Source organism: Pelodiscus sinensis, chromosome 3 (assembly GCF_049634645.1).
Source record: "Pelodiscus sinensis isolate JC-2024 chromosome 3, ASM4963464v1, whole genome shotgun sequence".
Classification (NCBI taxonomy): domain Eukaryota; kingdom Metazoa; phylum Chordata; order Testudines; family Trionychidae; genus Pelodiscus; species Pelodiscus sinensis.
This window is the reverse complement of record NC_134713.1, coordinates 33,612,457-33,637,369: the sequence shown is the minus strand read 5'-3', so window position 1 is coordinate 33,637,369 and position 24,913 is coordinate 33,612,457. Positions and strand designations below refer to the sequence as shown.

At 43.7% G+C, this 24,913-nt stretch overlaps 1 protein-coding gene across 2 annotated transcripts in view; it reads right to left on the bottom strand.

Moving 5' to 3' along the window:
- Positions 1–598: 598 nt before the first annotated feature.
- PXDN (peroxidasin) overlaps positions 599–24,913 on the bottom strand; it is a 122,765-nt gene continuing 98,450 nt past the window's right edge. For both annotated transcript variants that reach the window (XM_006131038.4, XM_006131039.4), the window contains 3 exons: positions 8,006–8,138; positions 5,925–6,038; positions 599–3,524 (listed from right to left, as the gene is read on the bottom strand). In XM_006131038.4, coding sequence (XP_006131100.1) covers positions 3,399–3,524; positions 5,925–6,038; positions 8,006–8,138 — 373 coding nt within the window. In that variant the 3' untranslated portion in view covers positions 599–3,398. The remainder of the gene's footprint in view (positions 3,525–5,924; positions 6,039–8,005; positions 8,139–24,913) is intronic.

Sequence of the window (24,913 nt, the reverse complement as noted above, 5' to 3'; positions counted from 1 at the left end):
AGGTCCCCTTAAATGGATGCATTTTAAAGGGGGATGGTTGAATATTCTGTCAACATTTTTTGGTTAAAAGAAAAGCATATTTCACCTGGCGGCTCTTAACATATTTCAAAGCAAAGGCACAACGGGGTTAGCTCCCAGGGCTGAGTGTGGTTCTATAGTTTCCCCCCTTATTGACTAATGGAATAGTCAATTGACTACTCTTCTACTTCATATAGTAGAAGAGAGGGATAGAAAAAGTGACAAAAAGTGATAGGAGGCTCCTAAGTGTTCTTAGTGTCTTTCAATTTTTTTTCCTTATAAAAGACTGGAGTGAGACACTGTTAAGTGCCAGCTGCTAGTAACTAATTATGCCTATGATCCTGTCTTTACTCTCTTCCTCCCTCAGTGCAAGGAGTAAATAGTAGTAAATATATACTCTCATCACCTAAATAAAAATGTATAACTTTATTAAACTGGCATTTATTTATTCACTAATTGATAATGCTAGGGTCAGATATGAAGGTTTAATACTAAGTTTCTTGGAGGAAATCACTGATCTGGGAGTTTGATAAAAAACACACATAGTGTAGCTTCAAGAAATTAACAGATACAATATTACTCAAGATTTGGAAATGTGACCCATTTATTTTAACTGAGAAGCATTCATTACACAGTGCAAACAGTTCTTTGGTAAATTTACGGATTACAATAAAAATAACGAAGCCTTTGCTTTTGGTAACAGTTTTTAAAAGTAAATAAATATGCACAATTTGCAACATACTACAGCAATATTCTCACAGTGGATACTGAGGAAATGATCATCCAGCCATTGGCCACTGTTTCAGAAATGTTAATACGGGTGCTGAATCTGTAGACACTGTAATAAAAGTAAATGTGTACTATCCTTGATTGCTTAATATATTTGAAACTGTTGGTGAAAATCTTTTATAGGTTTTATGATTATGGAAAATAACTGAAGATGACAGCTGTATAAGCATTTCAAGAGTTATTCCAGAATCTTTGTTTTATACCGTATGAGTAAACATTGAACAAAGAACAACAGATATTCACTTTATTCTGGGGAGGGGAACAATGGAATCAGATACCTGATACTGTATATAATGTATAAATGGAAAAGTTCTTCTCCTATGATCGGAAATTAGAAGGATATTTAATTCATATTAACTTGCAGGGAAATTATTAAATTAATAGTCCATTAAAAGCACTTTTCCACTGGTCCATATAACCATATAAATTTTTAAATTATTATATTCGATTTGGTTCTGCAAACCTTTCTTCTTACTGTAATCAGTGGGAGATCCATGTGCACAGATCTTCCAGAGTAAGTGTGCAGTTTGGACTCTCAAGAAAGCAGAACAAAAGTACTAGCGTATCAAAAAAGGGAAGAAATGTCAAGCCCTAGATACCCCATGAAACTTTCCACACAGATTCTAAAAATATTAAAGTAGATTATGTACGTCAAAACTTTATATATGAAATCAATTATATTCTTAAAAATATAAATGGTAGTACCTCATGTAACTCTAACATACATTTTTAATTACCATACCACTCACATGTACATATTACTGTTACTACACTGTCAAACTAGTCATTGTAGTAAGCATATAATATATACCAAAGTTTGAAAGCAGTGTCATAGTATGTATCTTATCAAATTATAGTACATTAAAGCTACTAATTATGTGCCAAAATATTATAGTGGAAATTGTTGCTATAGATTAGCTGTAACACACAAATCTGATTTACTATGCAACTTAAGTCTTTACATAATACGAAGACTTACATGTTTACATGTTGCTTTTCTCTCTCACCAACAGAAGTTGGTCCAATCAAAGATATTTCCTCACCCATGTTGCCTAGCTAATGTTGACATTTGTGCACATTTCATTAATGCTTAAATTCCTGATCCCTAAAAACTAACAATTAACTCAGAATCCAGAGAATTCAATAATGTCAGTAGGAGTTCTGCATTAGGACTGCAGGACTGAGCCCTGAATTGTAGGAAATTAGGGATTTTTTTTTCAGAAGATGCACTGTAAATGAAAAAGAAAACTGTAAAATGAGGTATGATAGTTGTCCTTCATTGCAATGCATTGAATGCAATAATATATGCCTATTAAAATGGCAAAGAATTGGTGTGCTAATACATACACTGCATTGCTATATATTCTATAGTGCTAAAAATGAATTATGTGAGCAGTTAAGTGAGGCAAATAAAGGCACTGAGCTAAAAGTATCTATGTAGTAGCTGAAAATGGAGAAAACCTATATGCTCAAATACCTAATCAGCAAAAAAATGGAAAAGAGTAGTCAATCACAATTAACCATTAATGCTTACATTTCACAAACAGTGCCATAATATACTTAGGAACATATGTCTACTGACAATATGCAAAATGAATCAGTAGGTCTCATTGTATACAAAATGGCATGTGATGTTTTCACATTTTCAAAACAGGGCCATAGTAACTGTACATGTGAGCACGTCTGAGATGGACAGAAGCATGCTGTCAAGCTGGACTTTGGATGGTCACTTTACCATGATTAAAATAAATGAAACAAAAGAGTAGCCAAGCAATTACCTATGATCATATTCATTTTAATTTCAAATGCTACTTGTGAGTCATGTACTCCTTCCTAAAATGAGGAATAGCATTCAAGGAACACTGTCAAACATTTTTTTAATCATATTGTTTTTAATACCTTCCTAGAATCTTAATGTTTGTTTCTCTTTCTCTAACAGTGTTATGCTTTTCAATTAGTCAAACACTGAATAATTTTCCTCTTCTATTAAAGAGAGGTTAACATGAAACTGATGCATTTTCTTACTTCCTTTTCTATATACCAGAATAATTGATTAAGCAATCCATATGCACAGCTGGCTTGCAGAAATTGGCCCTGTATTAGCAAAGTTCTGAACACAGTTTTTATTAAGCTTTTATTTTAGCTTCTTCTGACTTTATTAGCAAAGCACTGAACATCAAGTCAGACTGATACTACAAAGTAAATATTCTTATTGTGCTTATTTCTCATAAATGGGAGCTGTTCTGATTTTATAATGTAAACATTTTAAGGTAAGTTATTTTGGATGCCTAAACCTACCTGACAGTGTCCTTTTAAAGTAGCACCGGATTCAGTTTGTCTAACCTGAGAATCTTAGTACAAAAATTATCTTGAACTGTTTATTTCCATTTCAACGTTTTTGCATTGTAATTTTCTTTTTATGGGCAAATAATAAAATAATACATCATCTTATACTGTTACAGCACCAATAGAATGTTGTCATGTAAAATCTTGATTTCTTGCTGTTCTTTTAAGCTTCTGGTTACCTTATTTGCCATCAGCAGGCATCGTTATGATTTGAAGAGGACACATCTTAAATTCTTAGAGGAGATTTATGGCTTCTTTTCCTTGCTAATAGTTTGTTTTAAACAGACTGGACAGCAAACTTCTTTGACCTTCAATGGTGTAGAGCAATCAGTTGGTGGACATGATTCTACAAAACATGTAATCTGACCAACCTGTATTAGTACAAATACAAAAACAGTTTAGAACATTTTATTTAGCTTTGTCTACAAAATAAGAGATATGGTATAGGTTGAATGTCTCTAGTCCAGCACCCTGCGGACCTGACCAGTGCTAAACCACAGAGTTTGCTGAACCACAGGAGGTCAATATTGTCTAACATCATTACCAACACTTCCACTGCTTACTGGACTCTTAGAAGACATTTAGGGGTAGATTAGAGCTACATAACAGCACAGAACACTGAGAATCAGGATGGGTGGCTATAAGCAAACTTTATGGGAGTGTGGGAAATGTGGCCACACCACCAGTAAGTGGACACCCAGCTAACTAAAATCATCCCAGAACACGGATGTTGTCAGACCAGACAGTGCCGGACTACAGAGGCTCAATCTGTATTTACATTATTTGGGAATGTAAAAGCCATTCTTTCTAAGGTTTTGGCTACTGAAACAAATTTTGAATGTATCATAGATTATTTTGAGAGAATATTAACATTTGCATCTAGAAAAAAGCACCTTGAATGGCAACTTTTAAAATGACTGTTTGTTCTAAAACTCTTTCATCCTCTGTCACAATCTGATCTCTTAAGCATCAGCCTGCACCTGCTCCTCACATCCTCTTCTCCCCTAACTTGCTCCTCTCATTGCCACTTCCCTTCAATGTCCTCTCTTCTTTCACTCCCCCTCGCCATTTAGCTTATACCCTCTTACCTAAACCCACCTAAAAAGCCATGAAGTTATCATGAAAATAGAATGAAATTCAGTAAGGATAAATACAAAGTACTCCATCTGGGAAGGAATAATCAATTGTACTCATACAAAATGGGAAATGACTGCCTAGGGAGGGGCACCTCCGAAAGGGATCTGGGGATCAGAGCGAATCACAAATAAAATATGAGTTATGAGTGTAACTGCAAAAAAAGTAAACATCATTCTGGAATGTATTAGCAGGAGTGTTGTGAGCAAGACATGAGAAGTAATTCTTCCACTCTAGTGTGTGCTGATTAGGCCTAAAGTGGAGTACTGTGTCCAGTTCTGGGTGCCACATTTCGGCTATGATGTGGATAAATTATGGAAGGTCCAGAGAAGAGTAACAAAAATTATCAGAGGTCTAGAAATTATGACCTGTGAAGAAAGACTAATAAAACTGGCTTTGTTAATACTGGAGAAGACAGAGGGGGCATAACAGTTTTCAAGAAAATAAAAGATTGTTATAAGGAGGAGTGAGAATAATGATTCATCTTAACCTCTGATGCTAGAACAGGATGCAATGCGCTTGAATTGCATCAAGGGAAGTTTTGGTTAGACAATAGGGAAAATGTCTTGCAACAGTGGTTAAGCCTGGAATGAATTGCCTAGGGATATCATGGAGTCTCTATCATTGGAGATTTTTTTTAAGAGCAGGTTAAACAAACACCTATTAGGGATGGTCTAGCTCAGAGTTCCCTCCAAGTTGAGTGTTTGGATGGCTGCCTAGATTCAAATGCCACCCAGTTGATTATCAGAGAGACCACAGCCATTCACAGCCAGTACCATGTGTTTCTACTAGTGGTGCACATCCACATGTACGTTGATGCACATAACACATTTATTCTGAACATAGATGGAACAATTAGAAGGAACAATGGTCTAGATAATACTTAGTTCTGCCATGAGAGCTGGGGACTGGACTAGATGACCTCTCAAGGTCACTTCTAGTCCAACAATTCTATGATTTTGTGACATTGTGCTGAATATTATTATTATTAACTCTGCTTCTGTGGTATACTCCTTTATCCTGCCATGTGTCTGTCTTGCCTATTTAGACTGTAAGTACATATCTACTGCTCTGTGTTTGTATAGCATATAGCACAATGCGGCCATATTCTTGTTTGGTTCTTAGGCACGCATTACCACATTGAAGTTGATTAATAATACAATTTATTAGTTGTATATTGATTTATTATCTAAAGTTCACACAAAGTTCAGGAATCCCATGTAGCCAAAGTCTCTCCTCCTCCCCCCATAACATTATTTGATGTCTTTCCCTAAAGGTTAAAAAGAAGGCAAATACTAACATTTTAGTACATGAGCTTTTACCAATGTTTACATTCTGTAAGAGGCTGCTTTTGGAATGTCTTCTTCCAGGCCTCCCTCTTTCACCCACATTTTTACAAGTATAATTAAGCACCAGCCAAATGAAGTAAATTAGTTTATGTAGATGTCTAATTATTAGATTTGTAAGTAATGTTAGATGGATGATATTTGAAAGGTGAATTTTCCCAGCAACTAACTGCAAATAAATTGAAACAATGACTTGAATCTATAAAATTATGGGTACAACATCCGAGGTTATATCTTCAAAAGAGACCACAATATGTCTTAAACACTGAAAATGGATTCCAGTATACTCACTTTGCATTCACACATAGTACAAGAGTCCCTTTTCCAGGTTTCATTGCTGGAATATGATTTACCCTTTTCATCAGTGCAATCAGTTCTACTGAGACGTGATTCCAGTTTCTTTATCTAAAGGCAGAAAACAAATTATTAAAATTAACTAATATATAGCTTTTCCTGATTACATATACAATCCCCTAACAACATTCATGTAGGTGCATTTGGTTGATTACTCAGTTTTAGAACTGGTCAGATAAAATGACAAGTATTAGAGGGGTAGACTTGTTAGTCTGTATCTGCAGAAACAGCAAGGAGTTCTGTGGCACCTTAAAAACTAAGCCTTGGCCTACACTAGGGAGTTATTTCAAAATAACCCCCCTTATTCTGAAATAATAAATGGAGCATCCTCACTACTAAGCCTGTTATTTCAAAATAATGGGCTGGTTATTTCAAAATCTGTACTCCTGCTTTCCTTAGGGAATAACACTTATTTTGAAATAGTTATTTCAAAATAACGTTCATGTGGATGCACCGCCGTTGCTATTTTGAAATAGCTACTCCCCAGAGTAATATGAAGTAATTACTCCCTAGTGCTTCCTGGGGCTCTAAATTGAGGTATCACGTTCACAATAATGGAGCCTACTTCAGACTAATTTCGAGGTTCCCCCGTAATGGGGACATGCTATTTCGATTTTGTTATTTCGGGAGCTATTATTTTGAATTTAGTTATTTCAAAATAATTGCCTACTGTAGACATGCCCTGAGATGTATTTGGCGATAAGCTTACAAAGTGTCTTTAAGTTACCACAGGACTCCTCATTGTTTTTCAAGATATAATAGAGATTTGGCATGGTGAAAAGTTTCACTTCAGCTGTTACAAATTCAACAAAACTTTTGCTGAAACACAGAAGAGCACAGGGCACTATGCTTGCACCTAGCTTCAGGAGATAAAAAAGGCATAACCTTTGGGTGCGCTGCCTCACCACCCACACTCCCATCATTTGGATTAGGGGAAGCTGGGGGCTTAGAGCCATGACACTTTGCTTCCCCCCACATTCCCAACTCCAGGGAGATAAAGAAGCACAGAGCTGAGGTGTTTAGCCCCCCAACACAGCACCTCTTTTTAAAGTGGCTACAGTTATAGCTACTTTAGTCAGTGTGATTATTAAGAGATTTTTATGACACACTGTTAAAAGTCTTTTCAAATATATCTGAATGCTGGATATAATAATGTATTATTTCAATTCGGCACATATCATTTCATATCAACTGCACAGCCGATCACTGATATGGTTTAATCAACAAATTTTACGCACACTATAAACCCAGATTCTATAAATTCCAGGTCTTAAATACAATAAAAACATGACGGAAAAAGCTAATCCTATAAACAGTTTCATACACAGAGAATGGCCACATGCATGGAATGCATTGCTTATGCAAGGTTCTGATGACAACAGTCAACAAAGTCAGACTGTATAATCTTTGTTTTAAATAAGATTAACAAAATATGCAAAAATAAACCATAATATATACACCATGTTCTTGTGTTCCATTTTGTCAAAAGATTACAAAATAAATTTTGGATTGGGGAATGCAGAAGAAGTCCTTATATTTAAGGTATTACCAGTGATATCTGTGGCCCACGAGACATTTTGTTTAACAGTGCCCATAGGCAGGGTTGCCAAATTCTACTGGTTTCAGTCTGTAGTTTTGTTCTGACAGTATTACTAACGAGACACACATGTAAAGCAAGTGCACGTAAAGTGAGGTGCATGCTGATTGCACACAACACTGACCATGAGAGCTGTGTGCTCCCTCTGCATCCAATCAAAATGATGCTACAATTCAATTGAATCCCCCCCCTCAAATACTAGCTATACAAGCGCAGTTAGAAAAACCATCCTACCTCAGGAGATTGTCTTGGTTACGACTGTCTTGCAGCCCATTGATGAAGGAGGGCCACTCATGCAGCCCAATCACTAAACTAGGGTGCCTATCACTGCCACAGAAGGATAAGTCTTCTTTGTAAATATGCAATTTAAAATTACGTAAATTAAATGCAAGATTAGAAAATGTCCATGACATCATCTTACCTGATTTCTGAGACTTGTAATGGTCTTTTGCATTTCTAAAACAAATTCTCTAAAGTCATTTACCACAGGCAATTTTGTATGTTCATCAGATGCTGAAGTGGCATTATTAAAATGTTTAATCTGTTCTGTAGAACTGCAACAAGAGGAATACAGATCAAGATATTCACCAAACAGTTTTCATTAGACTGGCTATTTGAATAGGACCTATCCAAAATGTAAATTATGAATAAATCAAGTATAGACAGCTGGCTGTATGAGTTATATGAAGCACAACAGAGCACTAGTGCCCTTGTAACAGTATACAGGGTGAGACCTGTTTAATGCTATTATTACTTCTTATAACAGCAGGAATAGGAAGTTTTGAAAACAGAATTTATCACTGTTAAAGAGTGTTCTGGGTACTATAGTAGGGGATAGAAAATGTTGTTGGTCTCTTGGCATAACAGAGAAAAGAACCAGTTAAGCTAAACATTAACAATAATCCAGAATGCTAATGATTCGCTTGTATAATTATAATCAGCATTGTTTTTGGACTCATTTTAGAGTTTCTTCCTATGAACATCTGTTCTTGAAAAACGTAAGTTTTTGAAAATGGAACAAGTTGGTATACTTACCTGTTTCCAATTTAATAAACATTTGAAATCAGAAGTGCTTTTACACTTTCGGAATAATATAAAGCCACTTGTTTATTAAATGTTGCATTGCTCGATTGACATCTCGCAAACTTACATCACAAAATCATTTTAATAAGTTTAATCTTCAAGTGAAAATATGGTGCAAAGTCATCACAGAAAATTGACATATTGAGTATTAATTATACCATCCAGACATATTTCAAAAACATTCAGAAAAATAGAGAGAGCATTAATAATTAAACCAAAAACATGGTATACATGAAGCACTAAGAGCCAACGTAGCCAAACATTTCCATCTGAGGGTTGCTGATATTAGAGAATTCGCTGCAGTAACACAATTTTTAGTCCTAGTATTAATACAGCTCTTGGACCCTATCTCTAAATGTAATTTCTACATCTCTCACTTAGCAATCCTGGAAACTCCTCCTCATTGATATTTCTGTTCTTTGACCTTCAAAAGAGTCTCTTTGTTACCAGGGTAAGAGTACCTGGTGTTTTCTTTTGACTTTCATTTTTATGGAACTTAAACTTCTTGACAGCTTTATATATGTGACAAAGAATGTTTACCAGTATATTACTGTTTATGCTATGAAGATTTGGAAAAGTTGATAAAAAAGTTCATTTGGGAGTGCTAACCACAATCTACAAAGATCTACTACTTCAGGGCAACTTTTAACAGTCAATTAAGTGAAAGTTACAGTGGAGCATTTTTTATTTCTACTCTTCCTTAGCATTATTAAATGTATATGTAAATTATTAAAACATCTGAAATGTGGAATAAATTCACTCCTGGTGTAACTTCATTGATCTCAGTGGAGTTATTCCATGCATGAATTTTGTTCGGTGTTTTTTTATAATTAAACAGATATATAAAACCAGCAATAAAATGCTCACGTGCTTTTTATGTGCTGAGCCTTGCATTTTACTAATACAAAATTTGCCAGCAAAGGCTCAGATTTCTCTCATTGGGTATGTCTAGATTACATGCCTCTGCTGACAGCGGCATGTAAAATAGGCTACCCGACACAGTCAATGAAGCCGGGATTTAAATATCCCCGGCTTCATTAAAATAAAAATGGCCACCGCGCTGTGTCAGCTCAGCTGATTGTCGGCACAGCGCGCGAGTCAAGATGCGGATCGGTCAACAAGGTAAGCCTTTGTCGACTGCTCCTGTAAACCTCGTTTCATGAGGCAAAACAGAGCGGTCGACAAAGGCTTCCCTTATTGACCGATCTACGTCTTGACATGGATCAGCTGAGCCGGCATAGCGTGGAGGCCATTTTTATTTTAATGAAGCTGGGGATATTTAATTCCCGGCTTCATTGACTATGTCGGGTATCCTATTCTACATGCCTCTGTCAGCAGACGCATATAACCTAGACATACTCACTGATTCACCACCAAAGCCTTCTGGTTCATTCCTTCCATAATACTTACCAGGAGTAAGCCAAGAAAATACAATCTGAATTGTTACCTTATTTGAGTTTCCAAACATATTCTGTCTTCCCTTTGTCTTCTAGATTATAATTTCTTTGGGGGTAGGGACTGTCTCCTACTCTTGGGGGAATTCTGTCCCAAAAATGTTTTAAATTCTGCACATATTTTAAAATTATGCAAAATTCTTCACATTTTATTTCTCAAAGTAATGCAATATAATCATGCTTGTTTCAAGTACTTTGGTAATTTTATTTAAACTATGGTACAATGAATGGAGAATGGGATTGGGGAGCATTGTAGGAAATCCCCAAATGTTCTCTGCCTTAATAGTAATGTGGCTAGTATTGACTCTTTATTTTTAATTACTACTCAACAAATACCTGCAGAGTTATGCTCAGTGTTAATAGGCATCTGAAGAGCAAGTGAGGGTTCACGACTCAAATTCACAATTTATATTAAATATTGATAATTTCCAGAAAGGTCAGTAGCAAACAGCTAATGGGCCACTTTTTCTCCCCTTGCACAGGAGTAGGGGTATTTATAGGGCTAGAAAAAGGAAAGGAACATTAGTGGATATGCTGTTGAAGCAATTACATTTTTTGTTAGTTATTTGTTGGGGCCACAATTTTACGTTCTTGCAGCAACTGAGGCAAGATAGTTTATTTAATGTATATGTTGTACTAGAAGAATTACCCAATATTGCTTGGATCCTTAACTCAAATAATTTTTGTTTTTTGTAAAATAAAATGAAAAATGTATAAAAGTAATTTGAATTATTGGTCTCAGGTAGGGCTGGAGATTAGGGTTTTAGTATGCAGGCTGCCCTGGGGAGAGAGGACTCCCCAGCCCTCTCTCACCATTGCTGTCTACACTGCAGCGCTATTTGGGGATACTGGATGTATCCTGAAATAGCTATTCCACGTCTTTTGAGCATGCCCGTTATTTCAAAATATAATGGGCTTGCTATTCCGCTGTCCCTATAAACAGGGCTCGCCGATCCGCGGTGAGCCCTGCTCGTCAGCCACAGATCGCCTGAACATGCGCAGATCGCCTGAACCCAGCTCTTCCGGGTTGTAATCTACTCGCCATGGGCGAGTAGATTACATAGATTGTCGAGCCCTGCCTATAAACCTCATTCCACAAGGAGTAAGGGACGTTTCAGAACAGTGATTTATTTCAAAATACGTACTGTATAGACAGCGCCAAATTTTGAAATAAGCTATTTTGAAATAACATTGAATTAAGATACACACTTTGTGTAGCTCAAATTGTGTATCTTATTTCGACCTACGGTGCAGTGAAGACATACTCCATGGCAGCTTTGAACCAGGTGAGAAACAACTCTTCATGGCTGCTACTGTTCCAGCAGGCACAGCTGGGGGAGGAGTGCATGTCCCCCAGCTGGGGCAGGTCCAGGTTTGCTCCTCTTCATTAGGGAGTGAGGGGAAGTGCACAGTTTGCTGCACTCCTTACTTTAGATGGGGAGCACAGGGGGCAGGTGAATGTGAACTCCTCATCCCCAACCCAATCCCGAGCAACGATTTAAATTAAGCATGTAATTTACATTTTATATAAAAAAACCTAAAAATTGAGCACAGCTGGGTAAATCTAATATGCGATAGACGCAAAGTGCAGTCACACTACACATTTTATCTTCCCAGTATTCTCATTTCTGAAGAAGAGCTTCCAACTGACTTTGATTGAAAGGGTGTGCTGGCTCACTCTCTTGGCTCATGCACTTTCAGGTTTGTAAAAAAAAATTAATCGATGGACTCTGAACAGTGGCTTGATCAAAATTTTACTTTTAAAATCTGAGCCCTTGATAGCAGAATGACATATTAACTAAAGTACAAGGCCTTTCATACATACTAGCCCACCTTGTAAATATGTAATTGAATATTTCAGATTCATATACCAGTTTTGTGAAAGCTAGTCTAGTAGTCCTTACATTTGTGATGATAAAAAAAGGAGTGCAGGGAGTCTTAACAGAGGGTGACCAAAGCCGTAATCATATATATAGTAGCCCAAAGTCTGTGACTCTGTAACGCTGAAATGCTGGCTGTTCCTTCTGGGTGGCGTTGTTGCCTCCCGCCATGGCACTCGGCTGACTTCTGAGCCACTTATCTGGGCCGCTGCAAGGGGGCAAGCAGCGAAAGCGGCTGTTTGGGGTCTGCACTCCCCATGTAGCACTGGGGTGCTGCATGGGGAGAGTGGGGACCAAACGGCTGCTTGCGCCGCTTGCTCCTGCGCAGCAGCCCGGCTGAGCGGCGCAGAAGTCAGCCGAGCAACACGGCAGGAGGCGAAGGGGGGCGGGGCAGTGACGTACATGCCCAAGGGGCGGGGCCTGGATGAGCGTGCATCCCCGACGGAGACAGAGGAGAGTGAAGAGAGAGTGAGAGGCAGGAGGAGAAAAGAAAGAAATATTTGACCACCAATTCCTAACTGTCAGGGTGGTCAAATATTGGAATAAATTGCCAAGGGAGGTGGTGGAATCTCCCTCTCTGGAGATATTTAAGAACAGGTTAGATAGACATCTGTCAGGGATGGTGTAGGTGGAGCTTGGTCCTGCCTTGAGGGCGGGAGGCTGGACTCGATGACCTCTTGAGGTCCCTTCCAGTCCTATTACTCTATGAAAGGAAGAGTGAGAGGCAGGAGAAGGAGAAGAGAGAGAGATGGAGGGAGAAGCAGAAGGCGGAGGAGAGCTGAGAGAGACGGGGGGAGGCAGTAGGAGGAGGAGATAGAGAAAGAGAGATGGAGCAAGAGACCGGAGGCTCAGGAGAGAAGACCGATGTGGAGGAGAGACCTGAAAATCCTGTCTTATGGTGGGCTAATTGGCTAGTATGTAATAAGAGTTGTTTGTACTCTGGTATAGATTTGGGTAGTCAAGAATAATTTGGTCCCAATGGTTTGGAGGCTCTGGTTCAGAAAGACACAATGTTTTAGGCCAGGGTTTCCCAAACTATGGGTTGGGACCCAAATATGGGTCGCCAGTACATTTCAAAAGGGTCACCAAGTGTCCCACCAGGTGGCCCTGCTCCCTCTCCTACCCCCGTTTTTGAATTGCCTTGGGTCACTAAGTCTTCCTGAATTGTCAAAATGGGTCCCCATCTGGAAAAGGTTGGGAACCACTGCTTTAGGCTTATACATATACAGGCAGTCCCCGGGTTACGTACAAGATAGGGACCGTAGGTTTGTTATTAAGTTGAATCTGTATGTAAGTCGGAACTGGCATCAGCCGCTGCTGAAACTGATCAGTTTCAACCGCGGCTGAATCTGGACGCTAGTTCTGACTTACATACAGATTCAACTTAAGAAACCCAGGCGTCCCCAAGTCAGCTGCTGCTGAAACTGCTCAGCGGCTGATTCCAGGAAGCCTGGGGCAGAGCAACTCTGCCTCGGGCTTCCTGTAGTCAGCTGCTGGTCAGTTTCACCAGCAGCTGACTTGGGGACGCCTGGGGCAGAGCAGCTGGGGTGCTGCTGGGTTGCTCCAGTAGCTCGGCTCCTCGGCGCTACTGGAGCAACCCAGCAGCACCCCAGCTGCTCTGCCCCAGGCGTCCTGATTCAGCTGCTGCTGAAACTGACCAGCAGCGGCTGAATCAGGACGCCTGGAGCAGAGCAGCTGGGATGCTGCCGGGTTGGTCCGGAGCGGCGCTGCGGGACCAACCCGGCAGCCCCCAGCTGCTCTACCCCAGGGGTAGGCAAGAAAAGCCTGGTCTGCTGGGGGGGGCACTAGCTGCACCCCACCCAGCAGACCAGAGAGACGGAGGTGGTGGGACCACCCAAGTCCTCCACGGCTTTGCTCCGTCTCCCTGGTCTGCTGACCTGGGAGACCCGGAGCAAAGCCTTGGAGCACGCGGGCAGCGGGACAGTCCAGGCGCGCCGCGGCTGTCCCGCTGCTGGCGTGCTCCAAGGCTTTGCTCCCCGTCTCCCTGCAGACCAGGGAGACGGGGAGCAAAGCCGCGGAGCACGCCCGCAGGGGGACAGCTCAAGCGCGCCCGGGCTGTCCCGCTGTGGGCGTGCTCCAAGGCTTTGCTCCCCGTCTCCCTGCAGACCAGGGAGACGGGGAGCAAAGCCTTGGAGCACACGGGCAGCGGGACAGCCCAGGCGCGCCGCGGCTGTCCCACTGCGGGCGTGCTCCGAGGCTTTGCTCCCCATCTCCCTGGTCTGCTGGTCGGGAGATGGGGAGCAAAGCCGCGGAGCACGCTTGCAGGGGGACAGCTCAAGCGCGCCCGGGCTGTCCCGCTGCGGGCGTGCTCCAAGGCTTTGCTCCCCGTCTCCCTGGTCTGCAGGGAGACGGGGAGCAGCTTTTCTTGCCCTGGAGGACAGGGGCGGTGGACCGTGGCGCATCTGGGCATCCCGCTGCTCCCGTCCTCCGGGGCAAGAAAAGCCCCGTTCGTAACTGTGGATCCGCGTAACTCGGGGACTGCCTGGAAATACAAATAAATAATTTATGTCAAATTGTATGTAAGGGCATGTTTCATTCAGAATCTGAGAGGATTCCAGTGTCTCTGTGGGAGATTGAGCAGATGAAAGCTTGCCTCTATTGCTGAACTAGTTTAATAATTTTTCATCCTCAAAAGGTGCCTATATGGGTCAGATCATTAGAAAACATCTGGGCTATGATCACATCTGAGAAAGAGTTTTACATGATGAATTGAGTTTACTAGCTGAATCATGTAAGACCTGGAACACAAAGAACACAATTTCTAGACAAAAAGGAGACAAGACAGAATCTTATTATGCAAGTGCCAGAAAACACTCCTTTCATGGAATCACAGAATATTGGAACTGGAAGGAGCCTCAAAAGGTCATCAAGTTTAGTCCCCTGCACTCATGGTAGGACCAAGCACCATCTAGATCATCCCTGACAGATGTCTGTCTAGCATGCTCTAAAAATTTCAATGATGGAGATTTCACAACCTCCCTAGGCAATTCATTCCAGTGCTTAACCACTTTGACAGAAAGTTTTTCCTAATGTCTAACCTAAACTTCTCGTGCTGTAATTAAAGCCCTTTGCTTCTTGTTCTATTATTTAGAGGTTAAGGAGAATGATTTTTCTTCCTTCTCCTTGTAACACCCTTTTAGGTACTTGAAAACGATTATCTCTTTTCCATAATAAACAAACTTAATTCTTTCAAGTATCAGAGGGGTAGCCGTGTTAGTCTGAATCTGCAAAAGCGGCAAGGAGTCCGGTGGCACCTTATAGACTAACCAAACTGTTGGAGCATAAGCTTCCGTGGGCAAAGACCCACTTCATCAGATGCATTTAGTGGAAATTTCCAGAGGCAGGTATACATATGCAGGCCAGAATCAGGCTAGAGATGATGAGGTGGATCCAATGAGGGAGGATGAGGCCCATTTCTAGTAGCTGATCTGGAGGTGTGAATACCAAGAGAGGAAAAGCTGCTTTTGTAGTTAGCGAGCCATTCACAGTCTTTGTTTAATCCTGAGTCGATTGTGTCAAACTTGAAGATGAAATATAGAAGCAGGCATCTTTTAGATGGAGAGCAGCGTACCAGTCTCGAGGACTCAGAAAGGGGAAAATGGATGCCTGTGTCAGCATCTTGAATTTGGCTTAGGTGTTAAAGGCATTGACTTTCCTGAGGCGTAGGATGAACATAAGAACATAAGAATGTCCATACTGGGTCAGACAAAAGGTCCATCCAGCCCAGTACCCTGTCTGCTGACAGTGGCCAATGTCAGGTGTCCCAGAGGGAGTGAATCGAACAGGTAATGATCAAGTGGTCTCTCTCCTGCCATCCAGCTCCACCCTCTGACAAACAGAGGCTAGGGACACAGTTCCTTACACATACTGGCTAACAGCCATTTATGAACTTAACAGCCATGAATTTATCTCGTTCTCTTCACTGCATGGACGTCTTCAGAGAACTATCCACGATGACTCCATGATCTCTTTCCCGATTAGTTGTAGCTAAATTAGCCTCCATCATATAATATGTATAGATGGGGTTATTTTTTCCAATGTGCATTACTTTACATTTATACACATTAAATTTCATTTGCCATTTTGTTGCCCAGTCACTTAGTTGCCCTTCCCCTTCTTCCACTTGCTTTCCCCTTCCAGCTCCCTCCTCCCAGGTTTCCCCCTCCCCTCTCCCATCTCCTTTTCCTAGTCACTTAGTTTGGTGAGATCTTTTTGAAGTTCTTCACAGTCTGCTTTGGTCTTAACTACCTTGAGCAATTTAGTATCATCTGCAAACTTTGCCACCTCACTGTTTATCTTTTCTCCAGATCATTTATGGATAAGTTGAATAGGATTGGTCCTAGGACTGACCCTTGGGGAACACCACTAGTTACGCCTCTCCATTCTTTGTTTCCTGTCTTTTAACCAGTTCTCAGTTCATGAAAGGATCTTCCCTCTTATCCCATGACAACTTAATTTACATAAGAGCCTTTGGTGAGGGACCTTGTCAAAGGCTTTCTGGAAATCTAAGTACTCTATAGCTACTGGATCCCTCTTGTCCACATGTTTGTTGACCCCTTCAAAGAACTCTAAGAGTATGTCTACACTGCAAAGGAGCCTGACAGGGGCTGGAGAAGGCGGTCACCTTCCTGGTCCAGAGTGGAGATCATGGACCTTATTCAGGTTTGGGGGGATGGCCCCAAAGTCCATGATCTCCGCACTAGATGGAGGAATGCGACCATCTATGGCAGGATAGCTGCCAGCCTGGCCACCAAAGGCCACATGCGAACCCAGGAGCAGATATGCATGAAAATCAAGTTGGTCCAGCGAGACCCCCAACCCTGGGCCCTGAGCTTCCCCTCCCCCTTCTTCCCCTTGCTTCCCCCTTCCAGCTCCCTCCTCCCAGGTTTCCCCATCCCACCTCCTTTTCCCAGTCTCCCCCGAGGTTCATTCTCCCTCCCCAGTTTTGTGTTTATGAAAAAATGTGTATTTTATTTGACATCAGGAAGGGGGGCTAGAGAGGAGTAAGTGGAAGGACATGAGGGAGGAATGGGGCACGAGCCCCCAGTGGGGAGGACCGGGGTGGCTCTGAGGGATGGACACTCTCCTGCAAGGCCTCTTGCATCCTGACAGTCCCCCGATGGACCCTCCCCGGATGGCAGCCTGCAGCAAGTGCAGCCGGGTGGATAGCAACGACCACGAGACGTTCCGGCATGCCCAGGGGCAGGTTTGGCTCCATGTGGCCGAGTGCTGTGGTGTCCCGAGTAAGGGCACTCAGGGCACTCGAAGACAGGACTGCTTTGCTGTCCCTCATCAAGGTTGACAAGCAAGCGGGGAACTCTGAGAACTGTCTTTCCGGGGTGGGGGTAGGGTCCCTTTAAGCACGGAGCTCAGTTAGTGTGTGGGGCTGCTTCCTGAGGCTAAGTCCTAACCTGATGCCCTGCCGGCACTGGTTCCGGCCAGCCTTAATTTCGGTTCAGGGTCCCCTCAGTGTGGACGCGCTATTCTGAAATATCAAAACGCTATTTCGAAATAAGTTGTGTGTAGATGCGTTAATTCAAATTAGTTTAATTCAAATTAACTATTTCAAATTAAGTTAATTCGAAATAGCACTCTAGTGTAGACATACCCTAATAGATTACTAAGACATGATTTCCTTTTACAGACACTCTCCTGCCCAACAAATTATGTTCTTCTATGTGTCCAACAATTTTATTCTTTACATTTGTTTCAACTAATTTGCCCAGTACTGATATTAGACTTACCGGTCTGTAATTGACGGGATCGCTTCTACAGCCCTTTTTAAATATTGGCATCACATTAGCTATCTTCCAGTCATTGGTTACAGAAGCTGATTTAAGTTTACAAACCATAGTTAATAGTTCTGCAATTTCACATTTGAGTTCTTTTAGAACTCTTGGGTTAATGCCATCTGGTCCCAGGGTATGTCTACACTACAGCGCTAATTCGAACTAACTTAGTTCGAATTAGTTAATTCGAACTAAGCTAATTCGAACTAACGCATCTAAAACTAAAAACTAGTTCGAATTAGCATTTTCCTAATTCGAACTAGCGAGTCCACATTAAGTGGACCCTGAAGCGGGGTTAAGGATGGCCGGAAGCAGTGCTGGTAGGGCATCAGAGGAGGACTTAGAGCGTGGAGATGCTGTCTCAGGCTAGCCGAGGGCTGTGCTTAAAGGGTCCCAACCCCCACCCCAGACAGACAGTTCTCAGGGGTGCCCCGCTTGCAAAGCAGTCCTGGCTTGGAGTGCCCTGAGTGCCCACACTGGGCACATCACAGCACTCGGCCATCAGACCGGCTGCACTTGCCGCAGGCTGCCATCTGGGGAGAGGCGGCAATTAGGGGGTTGCAGGAGAGCTTCCACCCCCAGAAGCCCGCAGAGCCAGCCCAGTCCTCCCCATCGGGGGCTCGTACCCCATTCCTCCCTCACCTCCTTCCACTTACCCTTCCCTAGCCCCTCTTCCTGATGTACAAAATAAAGATAACGTGTCTTCCAAAATGGAATCTGTCTTTATTGAACAAAACTGGGGGAGACTGGGAAAAGGAGGTGGGAGAGGGGAAGAGAGAAGGTGGGAGAGGGGAGGGCAACTAAAATGATCAGGGGTTGGGAACAGGTCCCATATGAAGAGAGGCTAAAGAGACTGGGACTTTTCAGCTTAGAAAAGAGGAGACGGAGGAGGGACAGGATAGAGGTCTCTAAAAGCAGGAGTTGGGTGGAGAGGGTGCATACAGAAAAGTTCTTCATTAGTTCCCATAAAGAAGGACTAGAGGACACCAAAGGAAAGGAATGGGTAGCAGGCTTCAAAGTAGTAAGAGAAAGTTGTTCTTCACAAAGCAAAGAGTCAACCTGTGGAACTCCTTGCTGCAGGAGGCTGTGAAGGCTACAACTGGAACAGAGTTTAAAGGGAAGTGAGATCAAGTCATGGAGGTTGGATCCATGGAGTGCTATTAGCAAGGGGGTAGGAGTGGTGTCCCTGCCCAAGGTTTGTGGAAGGCTGGAAAGGGATGGCACGAGACAAATGGCTTGGTCACTGTCTTTGGTCCATCCCCTCCAGGGTCCCTAGGGTTGGCCGCTGTCGGCAGACAGGCTACTGGGCTAGATGGACATTTGGTCTGACCCAGGACGGCCATTGTAAGCTCAGGGCTCAGGGTCGGGGGTCTCAGTGGACCCCCTTGATTCTCTTGCACACCTGCTCCTGGGTGGCCAGGCTGGCAGCTATCCTGCCCAAGCCGGCCACTTTCCTGTGCCTAGTGCGGAGATCGTGGATGAGGTCCACGATGTCCGCACTAGCCCAGGCGGGTGCCTGCCTCTTGCGGTCCCGGGCAAGCTCCCAGGAGCCGCCAACCTGGTCCTGGGAAGAGAGGGAGGGCTGGGGGGCATCGGGTGGGTGACTTGATCCTTGCCAGGTGCAGGGTCTGCTGGCTGGGTGCTGGCAGGCTTGCACCTGGCACGGGCACCGTAGCCAGACCGTGCCTCTTTAAGGGATCTGGGGCCAGGAGGAGGGCAGTAGAGTTTCCCTGGTGTTGGCCAGAGTGGCCACCAGGGAAACCTGGGGAGGGCTAGCCTCCCACTACTTCGAATTAAGGGGCTACACACCCCTTAATTCGAACTAGCTAGTTCGAACTAGGCTTAATCCTCGTGGAATGAGGATTACCTAGTTCGAACTAAGCGCTCCGTTTGGGAATCTCCCTAACATCCTCAGCCGTGAAGACTGAAGCAAAGAATTCATTTAGTTTCTCCACATTGACTTTATCGTCTGTAAGTGCTCCTTTGGCACCTCAATCGTCGAGCGGCCCCACTGGTTGTTTAGCAGGCTTTCTGCCTCAGATGTATTTAAAAAACATTTTGTTATTACCTTTTGAGTTTTTGGCTAGCTGTTCTTCAAACTCCTTTTTGGCTTTTCTTATTACATTTTTACACTTAATTTGGAAGCGTTTATGCTCCTTTCTATTTACCTCACTAAGATCTGACTTCCACTTTTTAAAAGTTGTCTTTTTATCTCTCACTGCTTCTTTTACATGGCTGTTAAGCCACGATGGCTCTTTTTTAGTTCTTCTACTATGTTTTTAAATTTGGGATATATATTTAAGTTGGACCTCTATTATAGTGTCTCTGAAAAGTGTCCATGCAGCTGGCATGGATTTTACTTGAGTGACTGTACTTTTTAATTTCTGTTTAACTAACCTCCTCATTTTTGCATAGTTTCCCTTTTTGAAATTCAATGCCACGGTGTTGAGCTGCTCAGGTGTTCTTCCCACCACAGGAATGTTAAATATTATTATATTATGGTCACTATTTCCAATCGGTCCGGTTATAGTTACCTCTTGGACCATATCCTGTGTGCCACACAGGACTAAATCGAGAATTGCCTCTCCCTTTGTGAGTTCCTGTGCTGCTCCAAGAAGCAGTCATTTAAGATGTCAAGAAATTTTGTCTCTGCATCTCGTCCTGAGGTGACATGTACCTAGTCAATATGGGGATAGTTGAAATTCCCCACTATTACTGAGTTCTTTATTTTGATAGCCTCTCTAATCTCCCTTAGCATTTCACAGTCACTATTACTGTCCTGTCAGGTGGTCAAATTGATCCCTACTGTTGCATTCTTATTAAGTAGGGAATTACTATCCAAAATGATACTATGGAACATGTTGATTCATTTAAGATTTTTACTTCATTTGATTCTAAATTTTCTTTCACATATAGTGCCACTCCCCCACTGCATGAACTGCTCTATCCTTCCAATATATTTTGTACCCCAGAATGATTGTGTCCCATTGATTGTTCTCACTCCACCATGTTTCTAGGATGCTTATTATATCAGTATCATGAGGCACTCTAGTTCACCCATTTTATTTTTTAGTCTTCTAGCATTTGTGTACAAGCACTTTAAAAACTTGTCACTGTTTATTTGTCTGCCCTTTTCTGATGTGTCAGATTCTTTTTTACGTGAATGTTTTTTATCTGATCTGGCCCACACTATATCCTCTTCCATCCTCTCCTCATGACTAAAACCTAGAGAATCTCTATCAATAGACTCTCCTCTAGGAGACTATTAGAGTCAGAACACGCTTTGGCCTTAGGAACCAGTAAATACCAGGAGTAGAAACCCCTGCCCAAGAACCCCTGGGGGACCACTTTGGCCACTCCTAGGCTGAGAAGCTGTTGTACCTCCTCCCGGAGGAGATGTTTGTGAGATGGGTCCCTGAAGAGGGACAAGACAGGAGGGTGGGAGGGAGGATATGAAAGAAAGGGGATGATGTATTGGACTCACAGGACCGGCAGAGAGGGAATAAGCAGTCCCTAAATAGGAGAGGTGAAGTTGGTAGGCTGTCCTCAGAGTACCCTCAGAATCCTTGCTGGAGCCCTTGGGAATTGTTGGAGGGGTCTTGGCCCTAATGTGGGGCTGGGCAGGAACAATGTCCGTTATTTCTCCCATTCCCATTTCTCCTCCTGTGCCATGAGAAATCAGGGCATGCACTCTGCTGAGAGGGCCTAGAGGCATTCCTGCCCAAGAGGAAATGCCTCTGGGTAGCCAGTGTATGGATATCAAGGAACTTTAGGGTGGCCCAGATATCTTTGAGGCCATGCAGACATTGGCCAGTCTAATCAGAGAAAAGAGACGGCATCTGGAACAGGAAGTCCTGAATGGTAGTCTGGAACTTGGGAGGCACTCCAGTTACCTGCAGCCAAGAGACGTGGTGCAAGACCAACCCCATGGCCATGGTGAGAGCTACTGCATCAGCTGTGTCCTGGGCCACCCTGCCCTCTTCCAACAGGGATCTAAATTCAGGCTCAGATTCCCTGGGGACCAGCTTGGCAAACTTGTCCATGGCTGCCTGTGTGCTGTATGCATAGTGATTCAGGAGGACCTGCTGGTTCGCTATGCGAAGCTGGAGGCTCCCATAGGCATAGGCCTTTCTGCCCAGGAAGTAGGAATGTAAAGTGTAGTCAATTAACTGATTAACCAATATGCAAAAGTGCTTGCCAGTAAATTTCCCCCTGCCCTTGCCAGTACATTTTTTAGTAGGCTGGCCAGCAGCCAGGCTCAGTCCTGGCTTGCAACAGGTCTAGGACCTACCCCTGCTTTGGCTCTTCATTTAAAGTGTATTAGGAGCTGGGCAGGCAGGCAGCCTGGCTCAGTTCTGGCTCATGTCGGTTCCGGTAGCTCAGATCCCCACCCCAGACAAGGGCTATTGCCACCCAAGCTGCTGTCTCTTTATCAGAGGCAGAAACACAGGGTGACAGGTAGCCAGTCCATGAGGGGAGCTGGTTTTTAAACTGGATCCCCTTGCAGACCAGCTCCTACCGGGCACCCCATGCTGCTGCCCCATGCAGCAGCAGAAGTGCAGAATGGCAGAGGGCTCTTCAGGAGTGAGGCTGGAGCACACTGGCTGCCGGCCCAGCCCCGGGAACTATAGAATAGTTGACTAACTGATAAGAATTCATGAGGTTACTTGACTATTCAATTAGCCGATATTTAACATCCCAGGATGACCAGGGATGCCAGAGGTGGGTGGGAGAAGAGGTGCTCATTCCCCTCTTTCAGTACAAAGTACCTCTGTTTGACCTTCTTATCCGTCAGCAGAATAGAGTCTGGGGTTTATCAGAGGATGTTCATGACCTTCATCACTCTCTCTGCCTGAATTCCCAGACTCTGGGCTAGATGGTGGAGGAACTCCTGATGGGCTCTCAAGTCCATGGAGGGCATAGAGGGACCGTCCCCCAAAGGCCTCGTTAGGTAAAGAGGATGAGGACCATTTCATGCCCACCACCTACAGGTTTCAGAGGAGGCCACCACAGAGGGTTAAGCAGTGGTAGGCCCTCTCTCCGAAGTGGGTCCTGGTGAGGCCTGTCCCCAGGGGAGCAACTGCCCTGACGTCAGGGAGCAAGTAAATGGGGTCCCAGGAGGGGGTCTCTTGGTCCCGAGAAAACCGACTCTGGTCTAGAGGGGTTCACACCCAGGCTCTGGATGTTAGGTCCAGGAGGTACTGAGTTGGGGCATGCTGTTGTGGTGGCCAGAACTTCTGCACAGTCATGGCTGCTGTTGCTGATGATGCCAAGATTGTGCTGAGTTGCTGTGCTGCCGCGATCAGTGACAGGAGTAGTATCAGTGCTGCAACCTTGACCTGGAGCCCTGGATGACAGCCAGATTCTTCCTCCAAGTCAGTTGAATACTCCAAGGTTGAGCAGGGCAGTGCAGTGACAGTGATGGCTGGCGACCTCCCATTTAGAGCATGCTGAGCCTTTGACTCCAGTTTCCCCCGATGCTGAGGAGGAGTTGAGGGGCATAGCCAGTGGTGGTGTCGGACTGCCCAATGAAGAGGGGCCAGTGGCTAGAGGACCCAGTACCAGGGACGTTGTCGCATCAAGGCTCTGCACTGATGCTGACTCCAGTGCCCGTGCTGGAGCTGGTGCATGGGTCTGGGTGGGAGGTGCAAAGGGTACCAAGACTGGGGGTGGTGCTACACCCAGCACCGGGGTCAACCTAGATGGTACCTGGGTGGGGTGATGATGCCCTCTCACTTCTGGGGCTGGAACCAAGGTCAAATGTTGGTGCCATTTGGGGTCACGCTCCTTGGCTGGGCCCGGTGTGGAGGTCAGGTAAGAGATTAGCTCAATCAAATCTTCTGATGCCTCAAAAGTGTCCAGAGAGCTCCAGAAAGTCCCCCGCCAGGCTGGAGTCTCAGCGTGGGCTATAGCAGTGCCAACCTGACTGTGATGGTTTGGGTGCCATGCTCGACTGTGCCACGTGCCCTGCTTGAGGACACATGGAGGGAATGCACCTTGAGGAGACCTGCCCCTGCTAAGTGTCCTCTTCCTCTGGGGCTCTGGGGACTGAGACCGGTGCCAAGGCCTATGCAGCACTGGAGAGGCACATGAGTGGCTGGGTGCATCCCGCACCAAAGCCAGTGCACTCTGGGTTGCCGGCCCCAGGTCAGTTGTCGGTTCCAGGCCCAGGGACACTTCCCTAAGGATGATCTTCAAGCGGGACTCTCTTTTCTGATTGTTATGTGGTTTTAAGCCCTTGCAGATCTTACATGCCTCAGACAGGTGGGCTTCACCGAGGCACTTGAGAGAGGGTCTCCACAGGATATAGGCTTCTGGCACTTCTTGCAGGGCTTGAAGACTTGGGGCCCAGGCATGCCCTTCCGGACATGCTGAGGACATGAAATGAGCCCTGTGCCTGAGTACTTCAACACTAAGGCTACGTCTAAACTACACCCCGTCGGCAGAGGGATGTAAATTAGACATATCAAAAGTGCAAATGAAGCCGGGATTTAAATATCCCACACTTCATTTGCATAATGGCGACTGCCGCTTTTTTCCAAAATGGGGCTTTTCTGAACCCCCCTCCTGGCAGTTTAGAAGGGATGTTTTCGACAGAAATGCCCCGTTTCGAAAGATCCTTTGATCAAAAGATCAAAAAATGAGGAGTACAGGATCTTTTGAAACAGGGCATTTGTCAAAAATGCCCTGTCTAAACTGCCATTTTTTTTTCGAAAAGCCCCGTTTAGAAAATAAGCGGCAGCCACCATTATGTAAATGAAACACGGGATATTTAAATCTTGGCTTCATTTGCACTTTCGATACATCTAATTTACATCCCTCTGCCGATAGAGGAGCGTAGTTTAGATGTATCCTCTGTACAACACTTAACAACTATTAACAACTTAGATAAGAACAATGAACTGTGAAACTTTAAACTTAGAAAACAACAAATGGTCAGTTAGCACTTTATAGACTAACAAAACATGTAGATGGTATCATGAACTTTTGTGGGCATAGCCCTCTTCTTCAGATGACCTAAGTTTTGAGTTTAGGATGTACAGACCCAAAATACAGTAAACTTTCGATAATCTGGCACCTTTGGGACCTAGGTGGTGCCAAA